Raw genomic sequence first — 26,675 nt, 5'->3', positions numbered from 1 at the left:
TATGGGCCACATGTCTGAGGCAGCACAGGAGGGCAGCCCTGGAGCCGTTTTGGCTCCCAAACTGATCAAATGTTTTCTCTGCTAGGTCAAAGGGAAATGGAAACGCCTCCCCATTGTCTTTTCATTCACAAAACCTGTCTTAAGGGTATGTCTGTGTATGAATAGGGTGAGCCTGTGACCTGGCTCAGGAACTAAGTATTTGTCACTACAAAAGACTGGCCAGGCTCCCCAGGGTATCCAATCAAGTGAGCATTTGGAGGTAACCTGCCAGACAGGAGATAAACAACGACAGGAAATAAACAAGACACTCAGATTTCTGCTGTAGACGGCCCTTTCTGTGATGATGTGTCTGGGGGGTGGTCTTGAGCTACACCCCTTCTGTGATGTATGTATGATGTTTCTGGGGGTGGTCTTGGACTCCAGGGCGGGCAATTTAAAATGTCTATATAAGGGCGGGCACACCTTTGTTCGGGGTCCTCCTCCTTTCCTGCGTGTGAGGGGAGCACCCTGTTGCAACAGATCAATAAAGATTAGGCTTACAAGCTGCTTTGCTTCTCAATATTCTCTGGTTGGCCTCTGTTATTTTCTCTGACCAATGGAGAACCTACAAAGGACTCAATAAGGGCTCTTGTGTCCCCCATAATGGCAGATTTTTGTTTATTACACAATCCTGCTGCCATAAAAGATCAGGCCAGTGGTAGGGTGCTGCTTCTGCATTGCCACAAAGGAAAGCAGATTTGCATCACATTTGCATATGCTAATTTGCATCTCTAGATGCACCAATCTAAGACTTGAATTCTGCACCCCATGACGGGGTCCCGGGAGACTGATCAAGCGATGGCAAAGTAAGAACCTAAGAAGAGTCTGCCGGATCAGGTCCATGGCCCATCGAGTCCAGCATCCTGTTCTCACAGTGGCCAACCAGGTGCCCCAATGGGAAACCAGCAAGCAAGACCCGAGTGCAAGATCCCTCTCTCCTCCTGTGGTTTCCAGTGACTGGTGCTCGGAAGTGTTGTCGCCTCTGGCTGTGGGGGCAGAGCACAGCTATTGTGACTAGTAGCCATGAATTGCCTCAGGTCCTCCATGAATCTGTTTAATCTTCTTTTAAAGCAATCTGTGGGAAAGTTCAGGGAGGCAGGAGAGGATATATTGTTTATTAATATCCTTCCTAACTTGCGCTAGCAAGTTCCTTTACTTAGCAGAGTTTCACATTCCCCTTTTAAATGCACAGCAGATAGCTGGTTGCAGGCTTGTGTAAGCCTCTCACTATTAGGTTCCTGGTAAGTTCCCTTATATCCCTCTTAAAAGAATAAACACACCACAATCTTGTGTAAAGTACAGTCATACCTCGGGATAAATATGCTTCAGGATAAGTATTTTCAGGTTGTGCTCCGCAGCGGCCCGGAAGTAACGGAGCGTGTTACTTCTGGGTTTTGCTGCTCGCACATGTGCAGACAGTCAAAATGACATCACACGCATGCACGGAAGCAGCAAAATGCGACCCGCGCATGCGCAGACATGCAGTCACATCTTACGTTCTGTTCAGGATGCGAACGGGGCTCCGGAACGGATCCCGTTTGCATCCTGAGGTACCACTGTATATAAAAGTAGTTTACTCACATCATCAGTTCACAGTTGGATCCCTGAAGGCAGACTTAGTTACAAAGTATGTATATACATGTGGATCTATCCCATCTCAGTGTCCTCTCTTGGCTGGAAGCCAAGAGAGCAATTCTAGCTAAAAGCTGCTCCAACGACGGAGAACTGAAAGAGAGAGAGTGTGCAGCGTGCCTTGTCCTTTTGTTACCTGGACAGGTAAGGTCACGCCCACCTCTGGTCACATGCAAAGGAAGGATGCTCCAGCCCAGGAGGAAACAGGAAATTTCGACTGGCTGGACTAAACATCCCCTTGCATGTCCACTCTAGGAAAACAAGGAATGTTGTACTTGACTGCTCCCAGTGGATTACATCCCACACCATCCAAGTTGGCGACTATCCCTGCCTCCTGTGGAAGGGAGTTCCACAGTTTATCTGTGCACTGCATGAAGAAGGGCTGTCTCTTATCCGCCCTGAATCTTCCAGTGCTGAGCTTCATTGGATGCCTGCAAAATGAGCACTTGGGCCTAGGCACCATTTACATTTTATCAAAGTAATTGTTGAATTGAAATACAATTAAGAAGAAGTATATTAATATTGAAATAGAAATGAGCAAACCAGTGATATTTTAGGGAGCAGGCTAGCAGGCAGAGCCATGACTTACATCATAGGAGCCGACACAACACAAAACACTGTTGCTGTGTGTAGGTTTTATTTTATTTGTTTTTTATCTTATATTTTGGAAATGAACATCCAGTTTTTTGTTCCTTTAATTTGGGGGGGGGCAAGAGAATGAGGCCCTAAGTTATAGCTTGTTTAGCTTATACGCAAATCCGGCACTGGGTTGGATAGTTACAATGGAATGGTCTCAGTGGTGGGGTACACATTTTTATTCTTAACAAAATAAAAAAAAATCCTTCCAGCAGCACCTTAGAGACCAACTAAGTTTGTTATTGGTATGAGCTTTTGTGTGCATGCATGAAGTCTGAAGAAGTGTGCATGCACATGAAAGCTCATACCAATAACAAACTTAGTTCTCTAAGGTGCTATTGGAAGGATATTTTTTTTATTTTGTTTCGGCTACGGCAGACCAACACGGCCACCTACCTGTAACTAGAATTATTTTTATTCTTGTTTTTATATGATTATTTAAAAAAGGTAAAGGGACCCCTGAGCATTAGGCCCAGTCGTGGCCGACTCTGGGGTTGTGGCGCTCATCTCACTTTACTGGCCGAGGGAGCCGGCGTACAGCTTCCGGGTCATGTGGCCAGCATGACTAAGCCGCTTCTGGCGAAACTTTGACATGCTTTCGAACTGCTAGGTTGGCAGGAGTGTGTGATTATTACATTGCCAAAATAAAATTAAAGAAAAGAAAAAGAAAAGTGCCGGTACTCACTATGAAGTTGTTTCAGTGAATGAATGAATTTTATTATTTCCATCACAGACCAGTTCCAGCCCACATACAATATCAAGGAAGTCATAAAACACGATAGAGATACATTTGAATTTGCAATTAGGTATAACAGGGACAATACAGATACAGCAACAGTTAAAAATATATATAAATTAAAACTTAGAGGCCTTTCTCCTGGGCATAGTCGGCCAATTGGTGCCAAAGAAGGATAGAACCTTTTTTATGTATGCAACAACAGCAGCAAGAATACTTATTGCAAAGTATTGGAAGACACAAGAGCTACCCACCCCGGAAGAGTGGCAGATGAAGGTGATGGACTATATGGAATTGGCGGAAATGACTGGCAGAATCTGAGACCAGGGAGAAGAGTCGGTGGAAGAAGACTGGAAGAAATTTAAAGACTATCTTCAGAAACACTGTAAAATTAATGAATGTTAAAATGATGTTGGACTGAAAATAAGTGGCATTAGCAACAAAGTTAATAAGAATATGCAAAAATGAATTGATAAATGGATGAAAATATAGAGTTATAATATGTTAAGATATAGAGTTAAGATAAACGAAAGAAGGTAAGGATTTGCTGATTTGATTATCTAAATGGGAATACAAAAAGGGGAGGTGTGAGGAGGTCAAGGAAACAAGCTAATGAGTTTAAAGTTACTAAAAACGGATTTGTTTTTTAATTCTCTTTTATATATTTGTTTTTTGCATTTTGTATTTTTATTCCTCTTTTTTTTCTTTTATGTATTTTTCTCTGTTTTCTTTATTGCATCTTTTTCTTTCTATGTGACTTTTTTCTATTTTGTAAACTTATGTTTTTGTAAAATCTCAATAAATATCTTTTTTAAAAAAAATAAAACTTAGAGATGTTTCAGTAAGTCCCATATTTCAAACACGGGGCGGTACTGCGTACCTGGGAGTACCTCCAGAAAAACATCCCATCTGTTCCTAATCCTGGCTGCTCCGCCCGGCTCTTCCGCCCATCCGCCACGTGGCGGCGCCGCGACCCGCTCGGCTGCCGCCTCCGCTCCGGGCTCATCTCCGCCCCGGCGGCCGGGACGTGCGCTCGGAGCGGGAGGGCGAAGGAGCCTCGGCCGGAGACTTCCAGCAGCCGGCTGCCAGGGCGCCCGACGCCCACGATGCCCCGGGCGCCGCACGGAGGAGGACGCCGCGGGAGGTGAGTGGCAGGATCGGGGCACTTCGGGATGCGCCCTAGAAGGTGGCACCGGAGTGGCACCGGAGTGGCGCCGGGAAGCGCAAGGGCGAAGCGGGGGATGGAGGTGGCTGTTGCTGCCTGAGCGCAATTTGGGGAGGAAAGGGAGAGGGGCGGGGTGGGGATTCCAAGGAGGGGTTCCCCTCCTCGCCCCCCCCCCAAAGAGAGAAAAACTGTTCCGAGCAGTGGGTGCAAAGGAATTTGGGCTCCGCGGACGTGCCAAGCGGCGGAGCCAGAAAGTGGGACAGGTTGACATAGAGACGGAGTTCGCGGCGCCCGCAAACACACCAGCGCGCCGCGCGCACGGTCGGGTTGCAGTGCAAGCGCGGAACCCGAGATCCCAGCCAGGGACTGGGAAGGGAAGGGGTCAGGATCAGTGCCGGATTTAGAATAAGCTAAACAAGCTATAACTTAGGGCCCCACTCTCTTGCCCCCCCCCAAAAAAATAAAAATTAAAGGGGGAAAAACGATGTAGATTTCCAAAATATAAGATAAAAAACAAATAAAATAAAACCTACCTACAGCAAAAGTGTTTTGTGTTGCGTAGGCTCCTGTGATCTAAGTAAGGAGCCCCGCCTGCTAGCCTGCTCCCTAAAAGATCACTGCTTTGCTCATTTCTATATATAGGGTACCTACAAAAAATATCAGGGGTCCCTTTACCTTTACCTTCACATAAAATATGTATTTTATGATAAAATAGATGTTTTGTTATGTGCATGAGATACCTATTAGGTCCATAAATTGCCATATAGCATATAGTCAACACAAAAAACAGCGGCAATTTGTTGTTGACAAAGGACAGCTGGACATCTAAAGGGCCCCATTACCTTCAGTAGCTTAGAGCCTCATCAAAATCAAACCTAAATCCGGCCCTGGTCAGGATCCGTGCGCTTGAGATCGCTGAACACAGGTTTTTTAAAAAATATAAGTGCACTTTCATGGCCCTGATGTGGCCAGGAAGGAACAATAATATTAATAGTAATACTACTACTACTAATAATAATATTTATACACCCCGCCCATCTGGCTGGGCTTCCCCAGCCACTCTGGGCGGCTTCCAACAAAATATTAAAATACAGTAATGCACCAAACATTAAAAGCTTCCCTAAGCAGGGCTGCCTTCAGAGGCTGGTTGCAAAAGGCTGGCTGCAGGATCAGGCCAGTGGCCAAATACTCCCAATGATGCAGGAATGTGGATAGACTGCCTCTGGAGCTGGAGGCTCTGTAAAAAGATCAGGTCAGTGGCCCAAGTAGTCCAGCATCCTGTCCTCTCAGTGGCCAACCAGGTGCCTCTTCAGGGAAACCTGCTGCAAGTAGGATCCGGGCACATGTGATCTCTTCTCCCAACCTGCAGCTTCCAGGAACTGGGGTTCAGGAGCATTTCTGCCTCTGACTGTGGAGGCGGAGGAGATCTGTTCTGACTATGTGGCCATCGAGAGCCCTCTCTTCCTCCTCTTCCTCCATGGCAAGTGGTGCAAAGAGAGATGTTTCCTCCACCCAAGAAAAGCAGCAGGTTTGTGAGGCTGGGACCCAAAGTCGGCCATTACCCCGGATTAATTAAGCGGCTAATAGAAGCACTTCGGACGGAGCGGCTCCAAAGGGGAGCTTGCAAGCGCAGCTGACTTGCGAAAGGTCTGGACTCCGCAACAGATGCATAGCTGAGAGCTGAGTTTGGCCCATGGCTTTGGACACTCAAAGTGCATGTCTTTAGGACCCACCTTATTTTTACAGTAGGAAGTTTGTGTGTGCTGGGCCCGGGGGTAACCTGAATAACGCAGTCCAGGTCTGGTCCTGAATCCAAGGGTTCCGCAAAGAGTCAGTCTGGCAGGGCCAAGGCAGGACACGAGGCAGGAAACCAGGCAAGGTCAGGCACAGGATCTCAGGCAGGATCTAGCAAACAGCAAGGTTGCTCTCACAACCTGGGGCAGGGTCCGGCAGCCTTTTATCTGTGACGGGGTAACGGCTGGTCCTGATCCCCCGGCGACTCACCTCCCTGTTTTGCCCGAAGGCAAGCACTCCTCCTGCGAGTACTCAGGTCTTTACTTCTCTCAGACCTCAGTCTCTGCAGCTCAGGAGACGTCGATGGGTGACTTAGACCCAGAGGCCGCCTCAGCCTCCCCTGACCCAACCGGTAGCGGAGCTGCTGTAAGTGATGGCCCAGCTGGAGGCAACGAGGTCATCCCCGCATCTGGAGCCAGGGCAGGCTCAGGCCCCTGACTCAGCCCAGCTGGTGCTTGTTGCAGGGGAACCTGTGCAGACTGGGACTCTTCAGGATCAGGCCCCAGACTAGGTTCAGATGCCGCCTGAGGCAAAGGATCTGGTGCGGTCCCAGGCCATTACATTGTGGAATCATGTAATCGTCAAGTTGGAAGGGACCCTGGAGGTCCTCCATTCCAACCCCCTGCAGTGCCCGGGACCACAGCTGACAGGTGTCCATCTAACCTCTGCTTGAAAACCTCTGGCAAAGGAGAAGAGGCTTAGAGTCCACCGCTGAGTTGTTCTAAGGTGTTTTAATGCTGCAACCTGCCATGGACCTTTAGGGTGAAGGCTGGGGGGTCGGTAATAATAATACGGTACTAATAGCAACATGGGTGCCCGGGATGGGAACACAGGTCCCAGGGGACAGGGCGGACTTTGGTAATATGGCGCCCTGAGCGAGGACAAAATTTGACACCCTAAAAAATTATTGGGGGCCCTCTCAGTTTCTGTTCTGCGCTGGCTCTCAAGTGCTCTATGTTCTAGCTGCAGTAACTCAATCGCCCGTCTGACCGGGGCCTAACTCTGATTAGGAACCCATATAAATATAGGTGGTGGTGTTGTTACAGTCATACCTTGGGTTACAGATGCTTCAGGTTGCGTTTTTTCAGGTTATGGACGCGCCAAAACCCAGAAGTACCGGAACGGGTTACTTCCAGGTTTCGGCAGTCGCGCATGCGCAGAAGTGCTAAATTGCGCTTTGCACATGCGCAGAAGTGCAAAATCGCAACCCGAGCGTGCGCAGAGGTGGCAATGTGGGTTGCGAATGCTGCGGGTTGCGAACGTGCCTCCCGCATAGATCGTGTTCGCAATCCAAGCGTCCACTGTATTATTATTATTATTATTATTATTATTATTATTATTATTATTATTATTTGTGCTCCCTTGGCTCGGCACCTTGTGCGGAGGAGGAAACGATTCTTAAACCGCACTGGGAACTGTAGCACTGGGAGGGGATGGTGCTGTCCCAGCTACAATCCTCAATAGACATCCCAGGACTCTTGGGGACTGTTTAAAGCGGGGCTGTTTTGGCTCTAATGCATCGTGCCAATATGGCCACAGATACCTACCTAAAAGCCATGCTAATAGAGCAGGCGCACACAGGCAGAACCGGCTGTTGTGTGGGGCATCAGAAGTGGGGCCTGCAAGTCCAGGAGTGATGTTTGCAGCTAGATTAGTGGGGGGTTAGTGGGAGATATTTGGGGAAAGGCCTATGCAGAATATTCCTGGTCCAGTCCCTGCTGACATCTCTGGGAGAGGATTCTCTCTCAAACTCTAGAGAGCTGCTGCCAGCCTGTGTGGACAGCACTGAGCCCGATGGAGCAATGTTCTGACTCTGCAGAAAGCAGCCTCTCCGATGGCTGCGCAAGACCTGCAGCACAGGCTGACCTTGAGACGTCCGTCGAGGCAGACGGACCGGAAAGGTGAGCTGGCGACCTGGACGCAGAGACGCTGAAATGGAGACGGGCAGAGAGGTGTGGGAATCAGGGGACGCGCAAGTGCGCAAAAGGAGCTCCTTGGCAGTGGAGCAGAAATGGACACGCAGGGGAGGGGAAGCGAGAGAGCCCAGGGAGGAAGCATCCTTGCGAGGCGCAAGAGGGAGGAAAACCACACACAAAGCGGTGTGCGGTTTCGCAAACGCCTTTTCTCTCCTAGAGAATCCTGGGAACTGGAGTTTCTTAATGGATGCCTGCCATGGATGCTTCTGCCGAGATTCCTGCATTGCAGGGGGATGGACTGGATGCCCCGGGGTCTCCTCCAGGTCTATGATTATTCTATGGTTTTATAAGGGTTGTGAGGAATGGTAGCTCTGCGAGGTGTGAACTGTTAGAATTCCTACTCCGTGATTGCAGTCACGGGATTGTTGTCTATCACATGACGGTGTATGTTTTGACTCCACAGAGTGGGAAGTGACAGAGACAGGATGTTTGTGTTCCTGTGTTCCGTGAAGTGGGACTATTGTCCTTTGTTCTTTTTCTCTTTGCTGTCTGATGCTGGAGAGAGAGGGAGCCGTGTTGCAGTGCTCCGTGTATGTTTATGTGTAAATAAAGTAGATTAGCCAAAATGCTGAGTTGCTGAGGTCTGTTACGCAACTGCGCAAACTCTGCGGATCTCTAAGTGTGCCGATGTCTATTGGCATCGGTCGCTGTGATGTTTGGGCAGAAGAAAGCTTTTGAAGCTCCCAAACGATCGGCCAGGAGGGAGAGAACATGCCAGTCGGGCATGTGTCTCTGCCAGAGTCCTACTCAAGTGTAGACTGGGGAATGGTAGCTCTGCGAGGTGTGAACTACAGCCCCCAGAATTCTTTGAGGGAAAGGATGTGCTTTGATTGGGCATCCAATGAGGCTGAGAACTGGAAGATTCGGGACGGATACGAGAAATAGAATAGAATTAGAATAGAATTTATAATTTATACCCCACCCATCTGGCTGGGTTTCCCCAACCACTCTGGGCGGCTTCCAACAAAGTATTAAAATACAGTACTCTGTTAAACATTAAAAGCTTCCCTAAACAGGGCTGCCTTCAGATGTCTTCTAAAAGTCTGGTAGTTGTTCTTCTCTTTGACATCTGGTGGACATCTGGTGGGAGGGCGTTCCACAGGGCGGGTGCCACTACCGAGAAGGCCCTCTGCCTGGTTCCCTGTAACTTGGCTTCTCGCAGGGAGGGAACTGCCAGAAGGCCCTTGGAGCTGGACCTCAGTGTCCGGGCTGAACGATGGGGATGGAGAGGCTCCTTCAGGTATACTGGACCGAGGCCGTTTAGGGCTTTAAAGGTCAACACCAACACTTTGAATTGTGCTCGAAAACGTACTGGGAGCCCATGTAGGTCTTTCAAGACCGGTGTTATGTGGTGTCGGTGGCCACTCCCAGTCACCAGTCTAGCTGCCACATTCTGGATTAGTTGCAGTTTCCGAGTCACCTTCAAAGGTAGCCTCATGTAGAGTGCATTGCAGTAGTCTAAGCGGGAGATAACCAGAGCATGCGCTGCGGACAGGGAGGGTCTGCGCCGCGGACAGTCCACAGACAGGGAGGGTCTCATCCTGTGTACCAGGTGGAGCTGGTAGACAGCTGCCCTGGACACAGAATTGACCTGCTCCTCCATGGACAGCTGTGAGTCCAAAATGACTCCCAGGCTGCGCACCTGGTTCTTCAGGGGCACAGTTGCCCCATTCAGGACCAGGGAGTCCCCCACACCTGCCCGCCCCCGCCCCCAAAAATAGTACTTCTGTCTTGTCAGGATTCAACCTCAATCTGTTAGCCGCCATCCATCCTCCAACCGCCTCCAGACACTCACACAGGACCTTCACTAGTTCTGATTTAAGAGAGAGATAAAGCTGGGTATCATCCGCATACTGATGAACACCCAGCCCAAACTCCTGATGATCTCTCCCAGTGGCTGCATGTAGAGGAAGTATAAACTGTGGAACCCCCTGCTGCAGGAGGCAGGGACGGCCACCGCCTCGGGTGGCTTTAAAAGAGGACAAATTCATCAAGGAGAGGGCTCTGCTCTGTCTCCACCGTCCTTCACACAATCCTGCTTCCAGGCATCCGGTTGCCCCCCGTGAGAACGGGATGCTGGCCCAGATGGGCCACTGGCCTGATCCTGCCGGCTCTCCTTAGGTTCTTCTGTTTAAAGGGTTGCTGTGTACAGAGGCGACCAGCTCAGCAGCTGACAGGAAGAGCCTGCCTCGTGTTTTCCATTCCCTCAGAAAGTGCAGCCAGGAAAAAAATAGCTGGACGGCGAGTCGAGGCCCATCTGGTTGCTGTTGGTGACCAAGCCGGGCCTGGTGGCAGAAGCCAGGCCAGCTCCCAAGTGGACGGGGCTACAAACGAGGCTCTTTTGCCGTTTGCAGGATCTAAAACCATGCAGCAGTGGTCAACTGGACTCATGTGGGCTAGATTCCCACCTACCCTCCCATATATTTCTATTTACAGCCCCCAAAGGGTCTTATATCAAAATGGTAAGGAAGGATTGTGTGTGAGAATTAAGGTCCATGCAGGTCCCGCTGTACGCAAAAGGAAGGCTTTTTTAAAAAGTTTGGTGTTACGACAAGGCAGATATTCAATAGGTGAAGCTTCTTCACCTGCTGAATTTCTGCCCAACTCAGGCAGCAACCTCAGTGGTTTCCCCCCAATTTCTTTGTCTTTCTGTTTTCGAAGGCTTCCAGAAGACTGAGGGAGGCAAGGATGGGGGGGGATATGGGACCCTCCCAATATGTTGGGACCTGCTCCCAATATGTTGTTTCATCCCCTTTAGCATTCTCGCCCTGCTGAGGCTGCCTGGGTTTCCCTGGGAAATGTTTGCAATACGTTCTGCGGCCATAGGGAGAAAACCCGGAGAAGCGTCAGGTAACTGAGCTGCTTGGGGAGTTTCTCTTTCCAGAGCTCTGTGTGATCAGCTAATTACGACAAAGTCATTATTGCTGTAATAAAACCATCATTAGGCATCCCATTGAGACCTCTGCGTTAGCGCCAGGAACACTAGCAAATGCCACAGAGTCTTATTTTCTTTTTCCGTTGGATTAAGAGCAAAAACCTGCATCGCTGCTTCTGTCCCCCCAACCCCCTTCCTGGGCTGGGGAAGCAGTTGCAATTCCTATGCACTGCGTGATTTTTGAAGGAGGTCATTATTACATTTCAGGCATCAGCCCTGAGTTGAGCAGAAAAGGAGGGAAAATATTTTCAGGTTGCTATGTGCCCATATCAGGATTGAAGGCTTGCAGGCGACTGGAAATTTATTTATTTATTGCATGAGGTTTAGATGCCACTGGACTGCGTAAGAAAAAACATCGCGGCGGTTTACAGTAAGAAAAAAGCAAGTGCCATTGTTGTTGTTGGCATCTGTCTGACAATGGAGTGTGCTTCCGGGGGTGAAGTCAAACAGCTGCATTATAAACTGACCTCCCCGGGGTGCAGAACTGGGCAGTGTGCATGGAAGTCCTGGGATGCCCAGCTGACGAGACACACACACCCCCGGCCTTGCCAATGTGCTCCAAAAGAAAGCGGTGCAAGACATTTGGCACCAGCCTGGTTGCAGCCATTGCTGGAAGGAGGCGTACAAGGCACCATCCAACTGTCTTAGGGACTCCACTCTCGATTTATGAGGGATGCAGGTGGTGCTGTGGTCTAAACCACAGAGTCTAGGGCTTGCCGATCAGAAGGTCGGAGGTTCGAATCCCCGCAACGGGGTGAGCTCCTGCTCCTGCCAACCTAGCAGTTTGAAAGCACATCAAAGTGAAAGGAGATAAATAGGTACCGCTCTGGCGAGAAGGTAAACGGCATTTCCATGCGCTGCTGTGGTTCGCCAGAAGCAGCTTAGTCATGCTGGCCACATGACCCGGAAGCTGTACGCCGGCTCCCTTGGCCAGTAAAGTGAGATGAGCGCCGCAACCCCAGAGTCGGCCACGACTGGACCTAATGGTCAGGGGTCCCTTTACCTTTCCTCCTGAGCCTTTTCTTCTCCTGATGGTATCCCACAAGGTAGCGGAGGTTTAGGGTCAGAGTTTTCCTTCTCCCAGGCAGTGGCGTAGCGTGGGTTGTCAGCACCCGGGGCAAGGCAAGTAATTTGCACCCCCTAACCCGTGGATTTGCGCCCCCTAACCCGTGGATTTGCGCCCCCTAACCCGTGGATTTGCCCTAACCCCAGATGTTGTGCCCGGTGCGGCCGGCCCCCCCTGCACCCCCCACGCTACGCCACTGCTCCCAGGTCAGCTCTCTTCCCAGGTGGATGAGCCCATCTGCCCCTCACTTCCTTCCACAGCAGGGGCAGAAACTGCTTTCTTGACAGTTGGACCCAGGGCCGGATTTAGGTTGGATGAGGCCCTAAGCTACTGAAGGTAACGGGGCCCTTGATATGTCCAGCTGTCCTTTGCCAACAACAAATTGTCGCTGTTTTTTGCGTTGAATATATGCTATATGGTAATATATGGACCTCATAGGTATCTCAAGCCATTTGCGCATGTTGCCATGCAACCAGTCCATGCAGAATGTAGGCACCCTATATATAGAAAGGAGCAAACCAGTAATATTTGAGGGAGCAGGCTAGCAGGCGGGGCCCATAACTTACATTATAGGAGCCTACACAACACAGGACACACTTGCTGTATGTAGGTTTTATTTTGTTTGTTTTTTATCTTATATTTTGGAAATGTACATCCAGTTCTTATTCCTTTAATTTGGGGGGGCCCTCAAGAGAGTGGGGCCCTAAGCTCTGGCTTGTTTAGCTTATACGTGAATCCGTCAGTGGTTGGACCTGCCATTGCTCGTGTCCGCTCAGTCTGCTGGAGCCTGTCTTTAATTGATCAGGCTGCAAATTAAACTGGGAAACCTGCCCCTAGCTGGAATTTCCTGGGCCTCTCGGAGGCTATCCGCAACCGGCTCTCTTGATGTTTTTGCATCACCAAACCAACTGCTCTCTTGAGGCCTTCGTCGCCTAGCGCTCAGCTGGCCGTTTAAGGGGAGCCGTTTGCCGAAAGAGGCCCGAGAAATTTCTGCTACCGAGACCTCATTGCAAAACCAGCCGGGGAACAAACGCTCCCTGGCGCCTCGCTCCACTTTCCATGTGTACCACCCTTGGCTCGGAATCGCACCAGCCTGCAGGAAGCTAACCGTGTCGCTTGCTTGCAGCTGAGATGTTTTCGGTTCTGCAGTTTGCCACGTGTCCCCCGAGCTTCGCTGCCAGGGAGGCGATGCGCTGAAGGAGATCCCGAGAAGCAGGCAGTGCGGAGAGCCTGGCGCTAAGTGCTTTTGCTGGGTGCTGCAGTGCAATGCCCACCATGGGGAGGGAGAAAAGCTGGGCACCTAAACTTAGCTGCTCAAAGGGAAGCTTTGCTTTGCACCCTCTCTCTGCCGCACCTCCCTGCACATTTTCTTTGCAGTTTTGGCACCCTCCTCTCTCCCACATTTCGGGTGCTGGAAGGCTCTTCTCCTCCCCTCTCTGAGCTCTCCGCTGAAGGCCTCTGAGGGGACCAAAGTTGTCCCAATCAATCCCTATCCTCTTGCCCCCAGCGCCCAGGGCTGGCAATATGCAAAGGAGAAAGGGAAGATCTGGAGGGGCAAAGAGGAAAGACCCAACATACTCCAAATGCAAAAATTTAAGAAAATTAAAATCCACCCCATTCGTTCGTTTGCATGGCTCACACCATCATTGCAGGTTTTGCTCAGGGTTGGGCGGTGGAACAGACTACAAACCCTCCAGTGTTTCTCCGCTGAAAATAGGGAAGTCCTATTCCATAATAATAACAGCAATAATTTTATTATTTATACCCTGCCCATCTGGGCGACTTCCAACATACAATAAAACATTGAGGATTAAAAATCTTGCCTATATAGGCCTGCCTTCAGATGTCTTCTAAAGGTTGTATAGTTATGTACAGTCATACCTTGGATTGAAGTAGCTTCGGGTTGAGCACTTTCGGATTGCGCTTCGCGGCGACCCGGAAGTAACGGAATGCTCGCGCATGCGCAGACGGTCGAAATGATGTCACACGCATACGCAGAATCAGCAAATCGCTACCCACACGCATGCAGACGCGCAGTCGTGGGTTGCGTTCGCTTCAGGATGCGAACAGGGCTCCAGAACGGATCCCGTTTGCATCCTGAGGTACCACTGTATTTTGGAAAGAAAAAAATAATGAATGAATTCCTATTCCCCACAAATAACCCAGAGATGCATTTTAAATAAAAGGACACATTCTACTCATATAAAAACACACTGATTCCCGGACCGTCCACAGGCCAGATTTAGAAGGCGATTGGGCCGGATCCAGAACACGTTACTTCTGGGTTTCACCGCTCGCGCATGCGCAGACGGTCAAAATGACGTCATTCGCATGCGCGGTAGTGGCGAATTGCGACCCGCAGACGCAGGTTGCATTTACTTCAGGATGCGAATGGGGCTCCGGAACGGACCCCGTTCGTATCCAGAGGTACCACTGTATCTCCTTGGCTCGGGGGTTGCATATCTCCATCAGGCATAGGCAAACTCGGCCCTCCAGATGTTTTGGGACTACAATTCCCATCATCCCTGACCACTGGTCCTGTTAGCTAGGGATGATGGGAGTTGTAGTCCCCAAACATCTGAAGGGCCGAGTTTGCCTATGCCTGCTCCATACCCTCCAACGTTTCTCCGATGAAAATAGGGATGTCGTAAGGAAAAGCGGGACATTCCGGGTTTCTGTAAATCCGGGGCTGTCCCAGGAAAATAGGGAAGCTTGGAGGGTCTGGGACTAGCAATCGGAGCAGGATCATAGCTTAGAGGCAGGCTGGGCAAGCGATGGTATCTCCTGGTAGAATCGGGAGAGACTCCCTTGTCCGAAATCCTGGAGAACTGCTGTCTGCCAGTGTGGACAGTATGGAGCAGTGGCCTGACTTGATAAGAGACGACAGCTCCCTGTATTTGCAGGCATGTCAGAAGAACAAGGGGACTTTGAATCCTGCTGGTTGAAGGACGGATGGATTTCCAGCGCTGCTTGCAGGTCTGCCCAGACAGCCCCTCTGCTGAGTAAAAAGCAAAACGGATACAGCTGCTCTTCTTAAAAGAGAGCCAGACCATTGGCTCCACCTAGCTCATATCGCCTGCACTGACTGCCAGCAGTTCTCTTGGGTTTCACACAGGGAGCCCTACCTGGAGATGCCTGTGTGGTTGAACCTTGGTCCTTCCACATATAGCTCTGCCGTTGAGCTACAGCCCTTCTGCACTGGGCTAGCACCCTGTGCTACAACTCCCGGGATGGCAAGGCACGCTGGCTGGGGGCTGAAATCCGGCAGCATCCGGGCGGCGGCTGCCCTTTGAAGATTTCTTGGGGTGACAAGGGACGGAGGGAAAGAGGTCGCTGCTGGGCTGAGGGCCCCGGAGAGACTGGTGTACGCAAAGTGGGACGGGAGCCAGCGAAGCCATGGCGGATGACGTCCCATCGCAGCGCTTAGAATAGAAAGCATTACTGGGTTAGAAGGTGACCTTGCCTCTTAGTCGCGCAGGGAAGGCTGCTTCTGGAGCTTTTCCAGGGCTAAAGTAGTAAAGCTGTTTCTGATAGCATGAAAGGAGGAGGAGGGGGTCCCTGGCTCAGGTGACGGAGGAGGCAAGGAGCCTTTTAAGCCACAGGAGGGAGAGGGACCCGGTAGATTCCCGCCAGGCATCTGGGCTGACCCAGCCGCTAAAGTCAGGTTACCAGACATCCCTGTTTCCCGGGGACAGTCCCCAGATTTACAAATCAGTCCCCTGACAAGATCCATCCATTCTGACTTCCCTGGATTCCTTGAAAAAAATCTGGTAACCTTACGCTAAAGGCGTTTCCTTGAATGGGGTTGTTCTGGGTTCTTACCCAGCCAAGCTGCCTGCAGTGCCAATTCATTTGCACTGAATTGGCCCATGATGCTCTAAATCAGCCTTTCTCAACCTGTGGGTCCCCAGATGTTGTTGAACTACAACTCCCATCACCTCTAGCTAGCAAGGCCAGAGCTCAGGGATGATGGGAGTTGTAGTCCAACAACATCTGGGGACCCACAGGTTGAGAACCGCTGCTCTAGAGATATATATATATCAAGGCATGACGAAAGCTTCTTCAGCTTGAGGGCCTCATTTCTTTCTGTGTAAGCTTCTGGGGGCCAGTGGGTGGGCACGGTCCCCGCCTGAACAAGCCGCCCTGCTGGCAAGTCATCTCCTCTCAGTCTCCTCTTTCCCTGGCTAAACGTACCCAATTCCCTCGACCATTCCTCATCAGGCTTGGTTTCCCGACCCTTGATCATCTTGGTTTCCCCTCCTCCGAACACCTTCCGGTTTGTCGAAATCCATCTAAAATTGTGGCGCCCAGAACAAGACACAGGACTCCAGGTGTGGTCTGACTGAGGTAGAACAGAGCAGATGATGGACTACGCCGAAATGGCAAAACTAACTGGGAAGCTCAGGAATCGAGAAGAAGAGGGACTTCCGGGTTGGCGCCATCGCCGAATGGCGGACTCCCTCCGAGCTCCGGAGGGAGTCTGCTCGGCAGGGGCTGGGTTCTACCGCACCGGCGATGCGGGGACCCTTAGAAACCACGGCCACGGAGGCCGTGGACATGGAGACTCGGCTTGCACCGTTAGCGCCCTCCCGACTCGTGAAGGAGCCTTTTTAAAGGCTACGGATCGGGTGCCGGGGAGAAGCGTGGTGCCTTGAGTTTTCTGCTTCCCCTGCTGAGCGAAGCCGCATGCCATCCGGCGGAGAGCGCTGACTTCTTCCATTGAAAATTCGGACTTTTCAACAACAACCCGTGAGTAAATTTGGAAATCGGGTTCAAAAGGAGGAAAAAAAAATTTTTTTTTTTTTTTTCGAATTGGATACGAGCGGGGGGGATCCAAAAAGGAAGTCAGTCCCCTCCCTATTGTAAACTTTCCAAAACAAGGACGGGGAAACCAAGACCCAAAAAGGCTTGCATTGCTGATAAAAATCCAAAATTTCACGATGGGGAACTACAAGAACTGTGCTGGAGGAGGAACTGGAGAAGGGAAACGCAACCCCCCCCCCTGGGAACCGGGGCGACTGAAGAGAGAGCCTGGTGAAAGGAGTCGGAGATTTTGACAGCTGTCAAAATAGCTGTCAAAGTCGAAAAGCGGAGTGGATTTTATTATGAGAACTTGGCTGGTTAAATTTGATACAATTTGCTACAACTTGTTAAAATTTGGATACAAAATGGCGAATATGGATAACAAATTGACTTTTGGATTAGAGGAAACAAAGTTACAACAATCCCCCTTGAGGAGCTTCGGGACATTACAAGGACCGGGAAAGTGGAAAAACACCAATGGAACTTTACAGGACTGGTTATCTTCTGGGAAAGCTGCAAAACGGAAATAACATCTCGTCTTCAGGGTGTTTTCTTTTTTGTTTTTTTTAAAGGAGACAATAGATTTTTCTATTGAAGAAAGGAAGGGACTGAACGTAAGGTTTTGCCCCTGAATAACAACCATCCCTGCAGACTTACCAAACTTTCGAACTACAACGTTTTAGCAGCGGAACAAAGGGAAATCAGACTACAACCTGGAAAGAACAATGGAGGGAGTTCTATTACAGTTTTATTAAAGACTGAAGTTAAAGTTTTGAAAAATAATGATAATAATAATAATTTTGATTTTCAAAAAAATTTATTTTTAATTTTAAAAAGAAAAAGCCAGCAAGGAGTTGGGGAAAAGTTGTGATTTATGGCCTTAAGAATTCCAGGCAGACACCAGGGGTTGATGGTCAGGGGGAAATTAAACCGGGGACAGGGGGGGGAGAACTAAAACTCCAAAGGCTTGCCAACTTGGTTATTTTTTGTTGAATTGGTCTATTATTCATTATATTTTTTTTTTCTATTTTCTACTTTTTCTGTTTCTATTATCTGGGGTGCTTCTTTTATTAAAAAATGGAAATTGTGGAATGACATGGGGTGGGTCCTGGGGAAAGAACACTGGGTTTTTTTTTCTTTTTTTTTTTATTGTAAAACAAATTAAGTTTCAATTTGGATGGGGAACTTGTTTGACCAACAATATGAAAGGGGAATATGGTAGGGGTGGGGGAAGGGGGGAGTCCCGTAAAGTGATATTTTTTGTATTTTTGAAAAATTTTAATAAATATTATTTAAAAAAAAAAAAAAAAAAGGAATCGAGAAGAAGAGATCTGGGGGGGGGAAAGAATGGGAAAAGTTTATAATGTATATACAAGATTATTGTAAGCAGGTTAAAACACTGACAGGATTTTAAACACACTTGTAATGTGACAGTGTGTATGGATAATTCAGAAAGAGGAAAATTGTAGTGATATGCCAGGCATGTCCAAAGTCCGTTTTGGGGGCCTAATCCGGCCCCCTGGCTGGTTTAATCTGGCCCCTGTGGCAGTTTATTTCTTGGGGTCAAATCCTAAAAAAAGCTCAACAGCAACTTCAATCCTAAAAAAAGCTCAGCAACTTTGGTCGGCCCTCACGCATGTTCACTTCATCAAATCTGGGCACCCCTGTGATATGCAGTTGAAAACAGGATTAATAGGGCCCATGGAAGGGATGGTTCAGAGTATTCTTGACATTTGGACTCAGAATGGTTTTTGTGGTATGTTTATATTTTTGAAAATTAAAAAAAAACTTCAAAAAAAAGTCAGAAGAGAGCAGAACTATATACCACTGAGCCATACGTTGATTGGATTTAAGTTCAAACCTTTTTGTGCAAACAGCCTTAAGCAAGCCACACACCTCCATTCACAGCTCCTAGCTTCTGCAATGGGCCGATAACGGGGCTGGCCTGCTTTACAGGATTGCTGTAAGGGTTGGTGAGGTGTTGTGAAGCGATCCTTCCCCTTACTCCCCAGCATGCCTTGTCTTTAGTTGTAGGGCTGCCCCAGGGATAAGGAGGGGTTCAAATATCCCTTCATCCCTGACCGTTGGCCGAGCTAGCCAGAGCTAGACTCCAACAGCATCTGAAGGGCTGCATGTTCCCCTGGACAGCGTAAATTGGTTCCCCCGTCCCCGTGCCAGATTTACATATAAGCTAAACAAGCTCTAGCTTAGGGCCCCACTCTCTTGAGGCCCCCAAAGAATTTAAAGGAAAAAAACCTGGATGTACATTTCCAAAATATAAGATAAAAATACAAATAAAATGAAACCTACATCCAGAAACAGTGTTTTGTGTTGTGTCAGCTCCTAGTAATGGGCCCCGCCTACTAGCCTGCTCCCTCAAATATTACTGGTTTGCTCCTTTCTATATATAGGGTGCCTACATTCTGCATGGACTGGTTGCAGGGCAACATGCGCAAATGACTTGAGATACCTATTAGGTCCATAAATTACCATATAGCATATACAGTGGACCTTCCAGATACAAACTTAATTCATCCTGGGGGTCCGTACTTACCTGAAAAGTCCGTATCCAGAGGCGCCGCTTCTGTGCACGCTTGCGGTGTGATAGAGTGCTTCTGCGCATGCGCAAAGCGTGCGGAGTGCTTTTGTGCATGCGTGCGGCAAAACCCAGGAGTATGCACTTCCGGGTTTGCTGCGTTCGTAACCTGAAATTACGTTACCCGAAGGTAACATAACCCGAGGTACCAATGTATTCAACAAAAAAACAGCAACAATTTGTTGTTGACAAAGGACAGCTGGACATATCAAGGGCCCCATTACCTTCAGGAGCTTAGGGCCTCATCAAACCGAAATCTGGCCCTGCCCCTACCTCCTAATTTCTGTGATGCACCTAGCATGTTGCTAGATCTCATGAAAGCAGCTTGCTTCTCTCTGCCCTATCCTGAAAACCGGCTTTGCGCTCATCATAAAATGTCACACCGATCCTTCTTTGTTAGATATTGTTAGATACGCCACAGAGTGTGTATCCAGCGTTAATATGTGAAGGAGTGAAAGGAAGAGCCTCTAAGATGGGATGCTCAAAAAATGTCTCTTTCTTTCCCAGCCACCCAGCTAGAGATATTCTGCTCGGCTGGGCCAGGCATTCCTGACAGGAGGAAATAATTTCATAGGAGTCCCAGATGGGTTGTATACTGTACACTGATTCATCGACGCGTCCAGAAATGCAGACTCCACCCCTCTGCTCTTGGCTCCCAAAGAGTTGCAGGAGATGCTGCTCACTCGCTTGAACGGATGCCGAGTCCATCTGGCACGCAGGAGTGGCTCTTCTGAGGTTACATTGAGAATATGAGTTTCAAGGCTGGCTTAAGAAAGTCGCAACCCCTCCCAAAACAGGAAGACAACTTCCAAAACCAACGGGGCAGTGTGATAGCTCTGCTGCAGACGGAGGAATCAGAATGGAGCTTGGTTTGCATGATCAAGATAATAATAATAATAATAATAATAATAATAATAATAATAATATACCCCACCCATCTGGCTAGGTTTCCCCAGCCACTTTGGGTGGCTTCCAGCAAAATATTAAAATACAATAATTCACCAAATATTAAAGGCTTCCCTAAACAGGGCTGCCTTCAGATGTCTTCAGAAAGTCAGATAGTTTTTTCTTTCCTTGACATCTGATGGGATGGTGTTCCACAGGGCGGGCGCCACCACCGAGAAGGCCCTCTGCCTGGTTCCCTGTAACCTCACTTCTCACAGGGAGGGAACCGCCAGAAGGCCCTCAGTGCTGGACCTCAGTGTCCGGGCTGAATGATGGGGATGGAGACGCTCCTTCAGGTCTACTGGGCCGAGGCCGTTTAGGGCTTTCAAGGTCAACACCAACACTTTGAATTGTGCCTGGAAACGTACTGAGATTAGTACCAGACTGGTAGGGTTATCTGAAGACTCGTAATGAGAATTTTTTTACCTTTCTATATTTATTTAAATTTTGAGGTATTTTGTGATGAGTTTAATTAGAACTGGACAATATATAAAATGCTGTGATATAAAGGTTACGGTAATTTTGAAGGCCAAGAGGTGGGAGGGAAGGAAGTCAATAGGCTCTGAATAGCCAAAGTGGTGAAGTGGATAATAACGATGTGATTAAAGGTAAAGGTAAAGGGACCCCTGACCATTAGGTCCAGTCGCGGATGACTCTGGGGTTGCAGCGCTCATATTGCTTTACTGGCCGAGGGAGCCAGCGTTTGTCCGCAGACAGTTTTTCCGGGTCATGTGGCCAGCATGACTAAGCCGCTTCTGGCGAACCAGAGCAGTGCACGGAAATGCCGTTTACCTTCCCGCTAGAGCGGTACCTATTTATCTACTTGCACTTTGACGTGCTTTTGAACTGCTAGGTTGGCAGGAGCAGGGACGGAGCAACGGGAGCTGAACCGCCGACCTTCTAATCAGCAAGTCGTAGTCTCTGTGGTTTAACCCACAGCGCCACCCGCGTCCCAATGATGTGATTATATATGCTTAAATGGAAAATGAATAAAAATTATTTAAAAGGGGGGGATAATTTTCTCTTTGGGGGTTTCTGCCTTTCTTCCAAGCCTGCTGACCCTCTCTTTCTCCTGCCTCCGCAGTCTTGACCCATGACCGCCTCCGCCGCGATGTTCTACCGCTCTCCCTCGGCCATGTCGCCGCCATCCAAAGGCAAGTTCAAGCGGCAGAGCCGGATCTTCTCCCAGGTCTTGCACCGGACTCTAAGCTACAAGGACCGCCTCTCTGTGGCCGCTGGCCCGGCGGAGGGCAGCGAGGACCCCTCCGAGCTCTCCACCCAGGCCTCGGCCCCCGGGGTGCTCAAGATCTTCGGGGGCGCCGTCTGCACGGGGGCCCACTACAAGAGCGTCCTGGCCACGGCCAGCTCCAGCGCCCGGGAGCTGGCCAAGGAGGCCCTTGAGCGCTACGGGCTGAGCCAGGTCAGCGCGGGGCGCTACGTCCTCTGCGACGTCATCGGGCGGTTCGGGGGCCCCGAGAGGCAGTGGCAGATGGAGGGGCTGAGGGTCCTGCAGGACCACGAGAAGCCGCTGCTGATCCAGGAGCTATGGAAGCCGCGCGAAGGGTGCTCCCGGAGGCTGGAGCTCCGTAAGCGGGCGGAGGTGGAAGAGCTGGCCTCCAGGGACAAAGACACCGTCACGGCAGGTGAGAAAGAAGACCCTGGGTCATTGGGGTTATTAGTAGTAGTAGTATTAGTGGTAGGCTTCTGGGGGTCCAGGATGGAAGAAGAGAAGAAGAGGAGTTTGGATTTGATATCCTGCCTTTCACTCCCTTTAAGGAGTCTCAAAGCGGCTCACATTCTCCTTTCCCTTCCTCCCCCACAAGAAACACTCTGTGAGGTGAGTGGGGCTGAGAGACTTCAGAGAAGTGTGACTGGCCCAAAGTTACCCAGCAGCTGCATGTGGGGGAGCAGAGACACCAGATTACGAGTTCACTGCTCTTAACCACTACACCACACTGGAAAATACACCCAGGAAGGCCACCACCTTCCCAAGACACCAGGGCGTCTCTCTGGTGCTCACCCTTTGGCTGTAAATCTTCCTCAGTCCAGAGAGACCGGTGATAAGCGACCCCTCTCTCCTGAGAGGAGCACGGTCATCTTCTGGCATCTCATTGCAGAAGAAAGAGTCAATCAGTAGCTCTAAAACTACTTTATTAACAGTCTATATACAAAGAATCCATCAGCATGTCTGTGCTCTCTCAGCACCAGTACAGAACAGCATCACATACAGAAGTGAAACTAAACTCTTCAGCAATATTCCAACAGTCCTGAGACTTCCTGTCTCATGCTCTCAGACACTCACATGATATAAACAACATAGTGCTACTTGCTGAGGTAGATAAAAATCCTAACAGGAGGTAGGTCAATTCTGTTTCCAGGGCGGCTGCCCTACCAAGCTCCATCTGGTACACCGGCTGAGACCATACCCTCCAATATTTCTCTGATGAAAATAGGGACATCCTATCCAATAATAATAATAATAATAATAATAATAATAATAATAATAATAATAATACAGTGGTACCTCTGGTTGCAAACGGGATCCATTCTGGAGCCCCGTTCGCAACATGAGCAGAATGCAACGTGCGTGGGTCGCGATTCACTGCTTCTGTGCATGTGTGTGACGTCATTTTGAGCGCCTGCACATGCGCGAGCGGCAAAACCTGGAAGTAACCCTTTCTGGTACTTCCGGGTCGCCGCAGGATGCAACCTGAAAAGACGTAACCTGAACCGAATGTAAGAAGAGGTATGACTGTAATAATAGTTGTTGTTGTTGTTTTATTACAGTGGTACCTTGGTTCTCAAACACCTTGGTACTCAAACAACTTGGAAGCTGTTTGTGAACTTACTTTGGAAGCCGAACGTGCTCCGTTTTGAGTGCCATGCTTCCATTTTGAGTGTTACTCTGAGGTCTGTCTGTTTCTGCTATTTATTTTGCATTTTTGTTTTTGCGGCTCTTTTTGTTTTTGTGACTGTGTGGAACCCAGTCCAGATACTGATTGATTGATTGATTGTGTGACTGCAATACATTGATTGTTGTTTTTGTTTTATGGATCAATGGTCTTGTTAGGTAAAATTCATGTTAAATTGCTGTTTTAGGGGTTGCTTTTAAAAGTCTGGAACACAACATTTCCAGGGAAGCCACAAGTCATATATTTGGGTGCAGCACAGAGCAGACATTGTACTGTGTCTCCAGCTCCCAGCATCAGCCAGAAACCCACATAGTCCACTCTCTTATACACAACCCACCTTGGTCTACTCTTCTCCATCTATGCAGTGACATTTCTATGGGAAAAAACCCACATACATGGGAAGATGGGCTGGGGAATCGGTTTGGGTCGCAAACACCAGGGAGAACCACCGCTGGTCTCTCGCCTGCTTCACATGCATTCTGTCTGCTTTGTTTTCAGATTAATCTGCAATTATTTCTGTCTGTCTGTCCAGAAATGCAAACTTTGGAAGAAAATGCATTGTGCAATATGTGTTTAAATATGTATTACTAAACCTGTTTTCGCACAAAGATGTGTTTTCCAAATGCACTTTGAGGCCTGATTTGAGCAGAGGAGTATCCAAAGCATAATATTTGGCTGGTGGTTGCAATGTTTTCCGATCTGTGAATTAACCCCGGTTTATGCGAATCAGGCCAATTCACAAATCTAATCCCTTCACCCCTGGACTGGGCTCTCCTCCTTTGCACATTCCACTTTCCGAGGCATTTCCCTCCCACAACCAGCGATGGCAAAGAGACCCCGGCCGCTTTCTGTACCTGCAGCGAAAAGGCCACCTGTTTCTTTCCCCCCGCTAAGATAATGAGTTTTCCTGTGGCCTGCTTGGCCCTTTTAGGTCATGAAGACCATCAACATATTTTCAGGAAACGAATCTGAGCAAACTCCCCGCCTGTTTTTATTGCTTTAGCAGGCAAGTGTAGCTCTGCGGCCAAGTTCTCTGTTGGCAACCGGAGTTACGTTTCTGCGGCAGCAGTGGGAACGTGGCCTCTGATGGATCTGGCTTCAGAATCGAATGTACGCTGCACAAAAATAAGTGCATTTGCTTTACCTTACACGAACAAGGCCGTTAGACGTCACCCCTCAAAGAGAATCAATCTATGGAACCTGAGCTTCTCCAAGGAGTTGGGGGGCAGCCTCTGTGCGTGTGCAGAATGCAGACATTTGTAATGCCAATGAGTATTTGGGAAACCTGATTGGAGCAAAAACGAGCCAGTGCTTCTGGCTTGCACTCTTTTTTAAAGATTTGAGAAGTGGGGTTCTTTTGTTGTTGTTTAGTCGTTTCCAACTCTTCGTGACCCCCTGGACCAGAGCACGCCAGGCACTCCTGTCCTCCACTGCCTCCCGCAGTTTGGTCAAACTCATGTTTGTAGCTTCGAGAACACTGTCCCACCATCTCGTCCTCTGTTGTCCCCTTCTCCTTGTGCCCTCAATCTTTCCCAACATCAGGATCTTTTCCAGGGAGTCTTCTCTTCTCATGAGGTGGCCAAAGTATTGGAGCCTCAGCTTCAGGATCTGTCCTTCCAGTGAGCACTCAGGGCTGATTTCCTTCAGAATGGAGAGGTTTGATCTTCTTGCAGTCCATGGGACTCTCAAGAGTCTCCTCCAGCACCACAATTCAAAAGCATCCATTCTTCTTGATGGTCCAGCTCTCACTTCCATACATCACGACTGGGAAAACCAGAGCTTTAACTATACGGACCTCCATGGACAAAGACAACAGGCATATAAAAGTGGGGTTATTACCCCTCTATTATTGTCCATGCTGGGTCGTTCAACCATTGCTACCGTGTCCTTTCTTTTAGCAGATCAAGATGACCAGGTGACAGCAAAAACTGCAAGGTTTTTAGCGAGGGAAATTAGAATAACATCTGTTACTTGGTAATTGATGTAAACCCCCAAAATGTTTTTTTTTCTATAGTTAAGTTTCCCCCTCTATCTTCAGTACATTTTTATTTTATTTTATTGCTATGGCTAGTGGCTGATGCAAATGAAGATTCATATTCTGTTCAGTTCTAAGTAGCAGCATACAAAATTGTTCTGTGCATAGTTCAGCTGTGGAACTCCCTGTTGCAGGAGACCAGGGATGGCCACCAACTTGTAGGGCTTTAAAAGAGGATTGGACAGGTTCATGGAGAAGGGAGAACTATCGATGGCTCCTAGCAAGGATGATCAGTGCCTCCGAATATCAGTTGCTGGAAACCACAAGAGGAGAGAGGGTTCTCGCACTCGGACCCCGCTTGCTGGTTTCCCGCTGGGGCATTTGGTCGGCCGCAGTGAGAACAGGATGCTGATGGGCCGGTGGCCTGATCCAGTAGGCTTTTCTTATATTCTTACAACTAGCAGCAGCTTTTGAGGCCTAAAGACAGGGGACCCACCCAGTCCTACCTGGTGGCGATTGTACATTTCCGAGCACAATTCAAAGTGTTGGTGCTGACCTTCAAAGTCCCTAAACAGCCTCAGTCCAGTATCCCTGAAGGAGCGTCTCCACCCCATCACCCAGCCCGGACCCTGAGATCCAGCGCCGAGGGCCTTCTGGCGGTTCCCTCACTGCAAGATGTGAGATTACTAAGGGCCTTCTTGGTAGTGGCACCCACCCTGTGGAATGCCCTCCCATCAGATGTCAAGGAAATAAACAACTATCTGACTTTTAGAAGACATCTGAAGGCAGTTCAGGGAAGTTTTTAATGACTGGTGTTTAAATGTATTTTTAATCTTTTTCAGAAGCCGTCCAGAGTGGCTGGGGAAACCCATGCAGGTGGGCAGGGTATAAATAATAATAATAATAATAATAATAATAATAATAATAATAATAATAAATGACAAATTACAGTGGACGCTTGGGTTGCAAACAGAATCTGTGCTGGAAGCACGATCGCAACCCGCAGCGCCCGCAACCCGCAGCGCCGCATCCGTGCAGGTCACAATTCGGCGCTTCCCCGCATGCACAAAGCATGATTTAGCACTTCTGCACATGCGCAAGCGCCAAAACCCAGAAGTAACCCGTTCCGGTACTTCTGGGTTCAGCGCGGTGCACAACCTGAAATCGCGCAACCTGAAGCATCTGTAACCCGAGGTATGACTGTACAGTGGTACCTCGGGTAAAGTACTTAATTCGTTCCAGAGGTCCATACTTAACCTGAAACTGTTCTTAACCTGAAGCACCACTTTAGCTAATGGGGCCTCCTGCTGCCACTGCGCCGCAGTTCTTAACCTGAAGCACTATTTCTGGCCTAGCGGAGTCTGTAACCTGAAGTGTATGTAACCTGAAGCGTATGTAACCCGAGGTACCACTGTATTATTATTAAACCTGGGACCTCTCCCCCTTCTTCCATGCTGTACCTCTG

General features: G+C 49.0%; 1 protein-coding gene across 1 annotated transcript in view; it reads left to right on the top strand.

The window, feature by feature from the left end:
- The first annotated feature begins 3,999 nt into the window (after nt 1-3,999).
- The window catches only part of RADIL (Rap associating with DIL domain), a 79,470-nt gene continuing 56,794 nt past the window's right edge, over nt 4,000-26,675 (top strand). Inside the window, exons 1-2 of the mRNA XM_083585584.1 lie at nt 4,000-4,187; nt 21,408-21,966. Coding sequence (XP_083441710.1) covers nt 21,417-21,966 — 550 coding nt within the window. The 5' untranslated portion in view covers nt 4,000-4,187; nt 21,408-21,416. The remainder of the gene's footprint in view (nt 4,188-21,407; nt 21,967-26,675) is intronic.

Source organism: Podarcis filfolensis (assembly GCF_964270895.1).
Source record: "Podarcis filfolensis genome assembly, chromosome: 14".
Classification (NCBI taxonomy): Eukaryota; Metazoa; Chordata; class Lepidosauria; order Squamata; family Lacertidae; genus Podarcis; species Podarcis filfolensis.
Note: the sequence above shows the minus strand (reverse complement) of the source record. Positions and strands in the feature narration are given on the sequence as shown.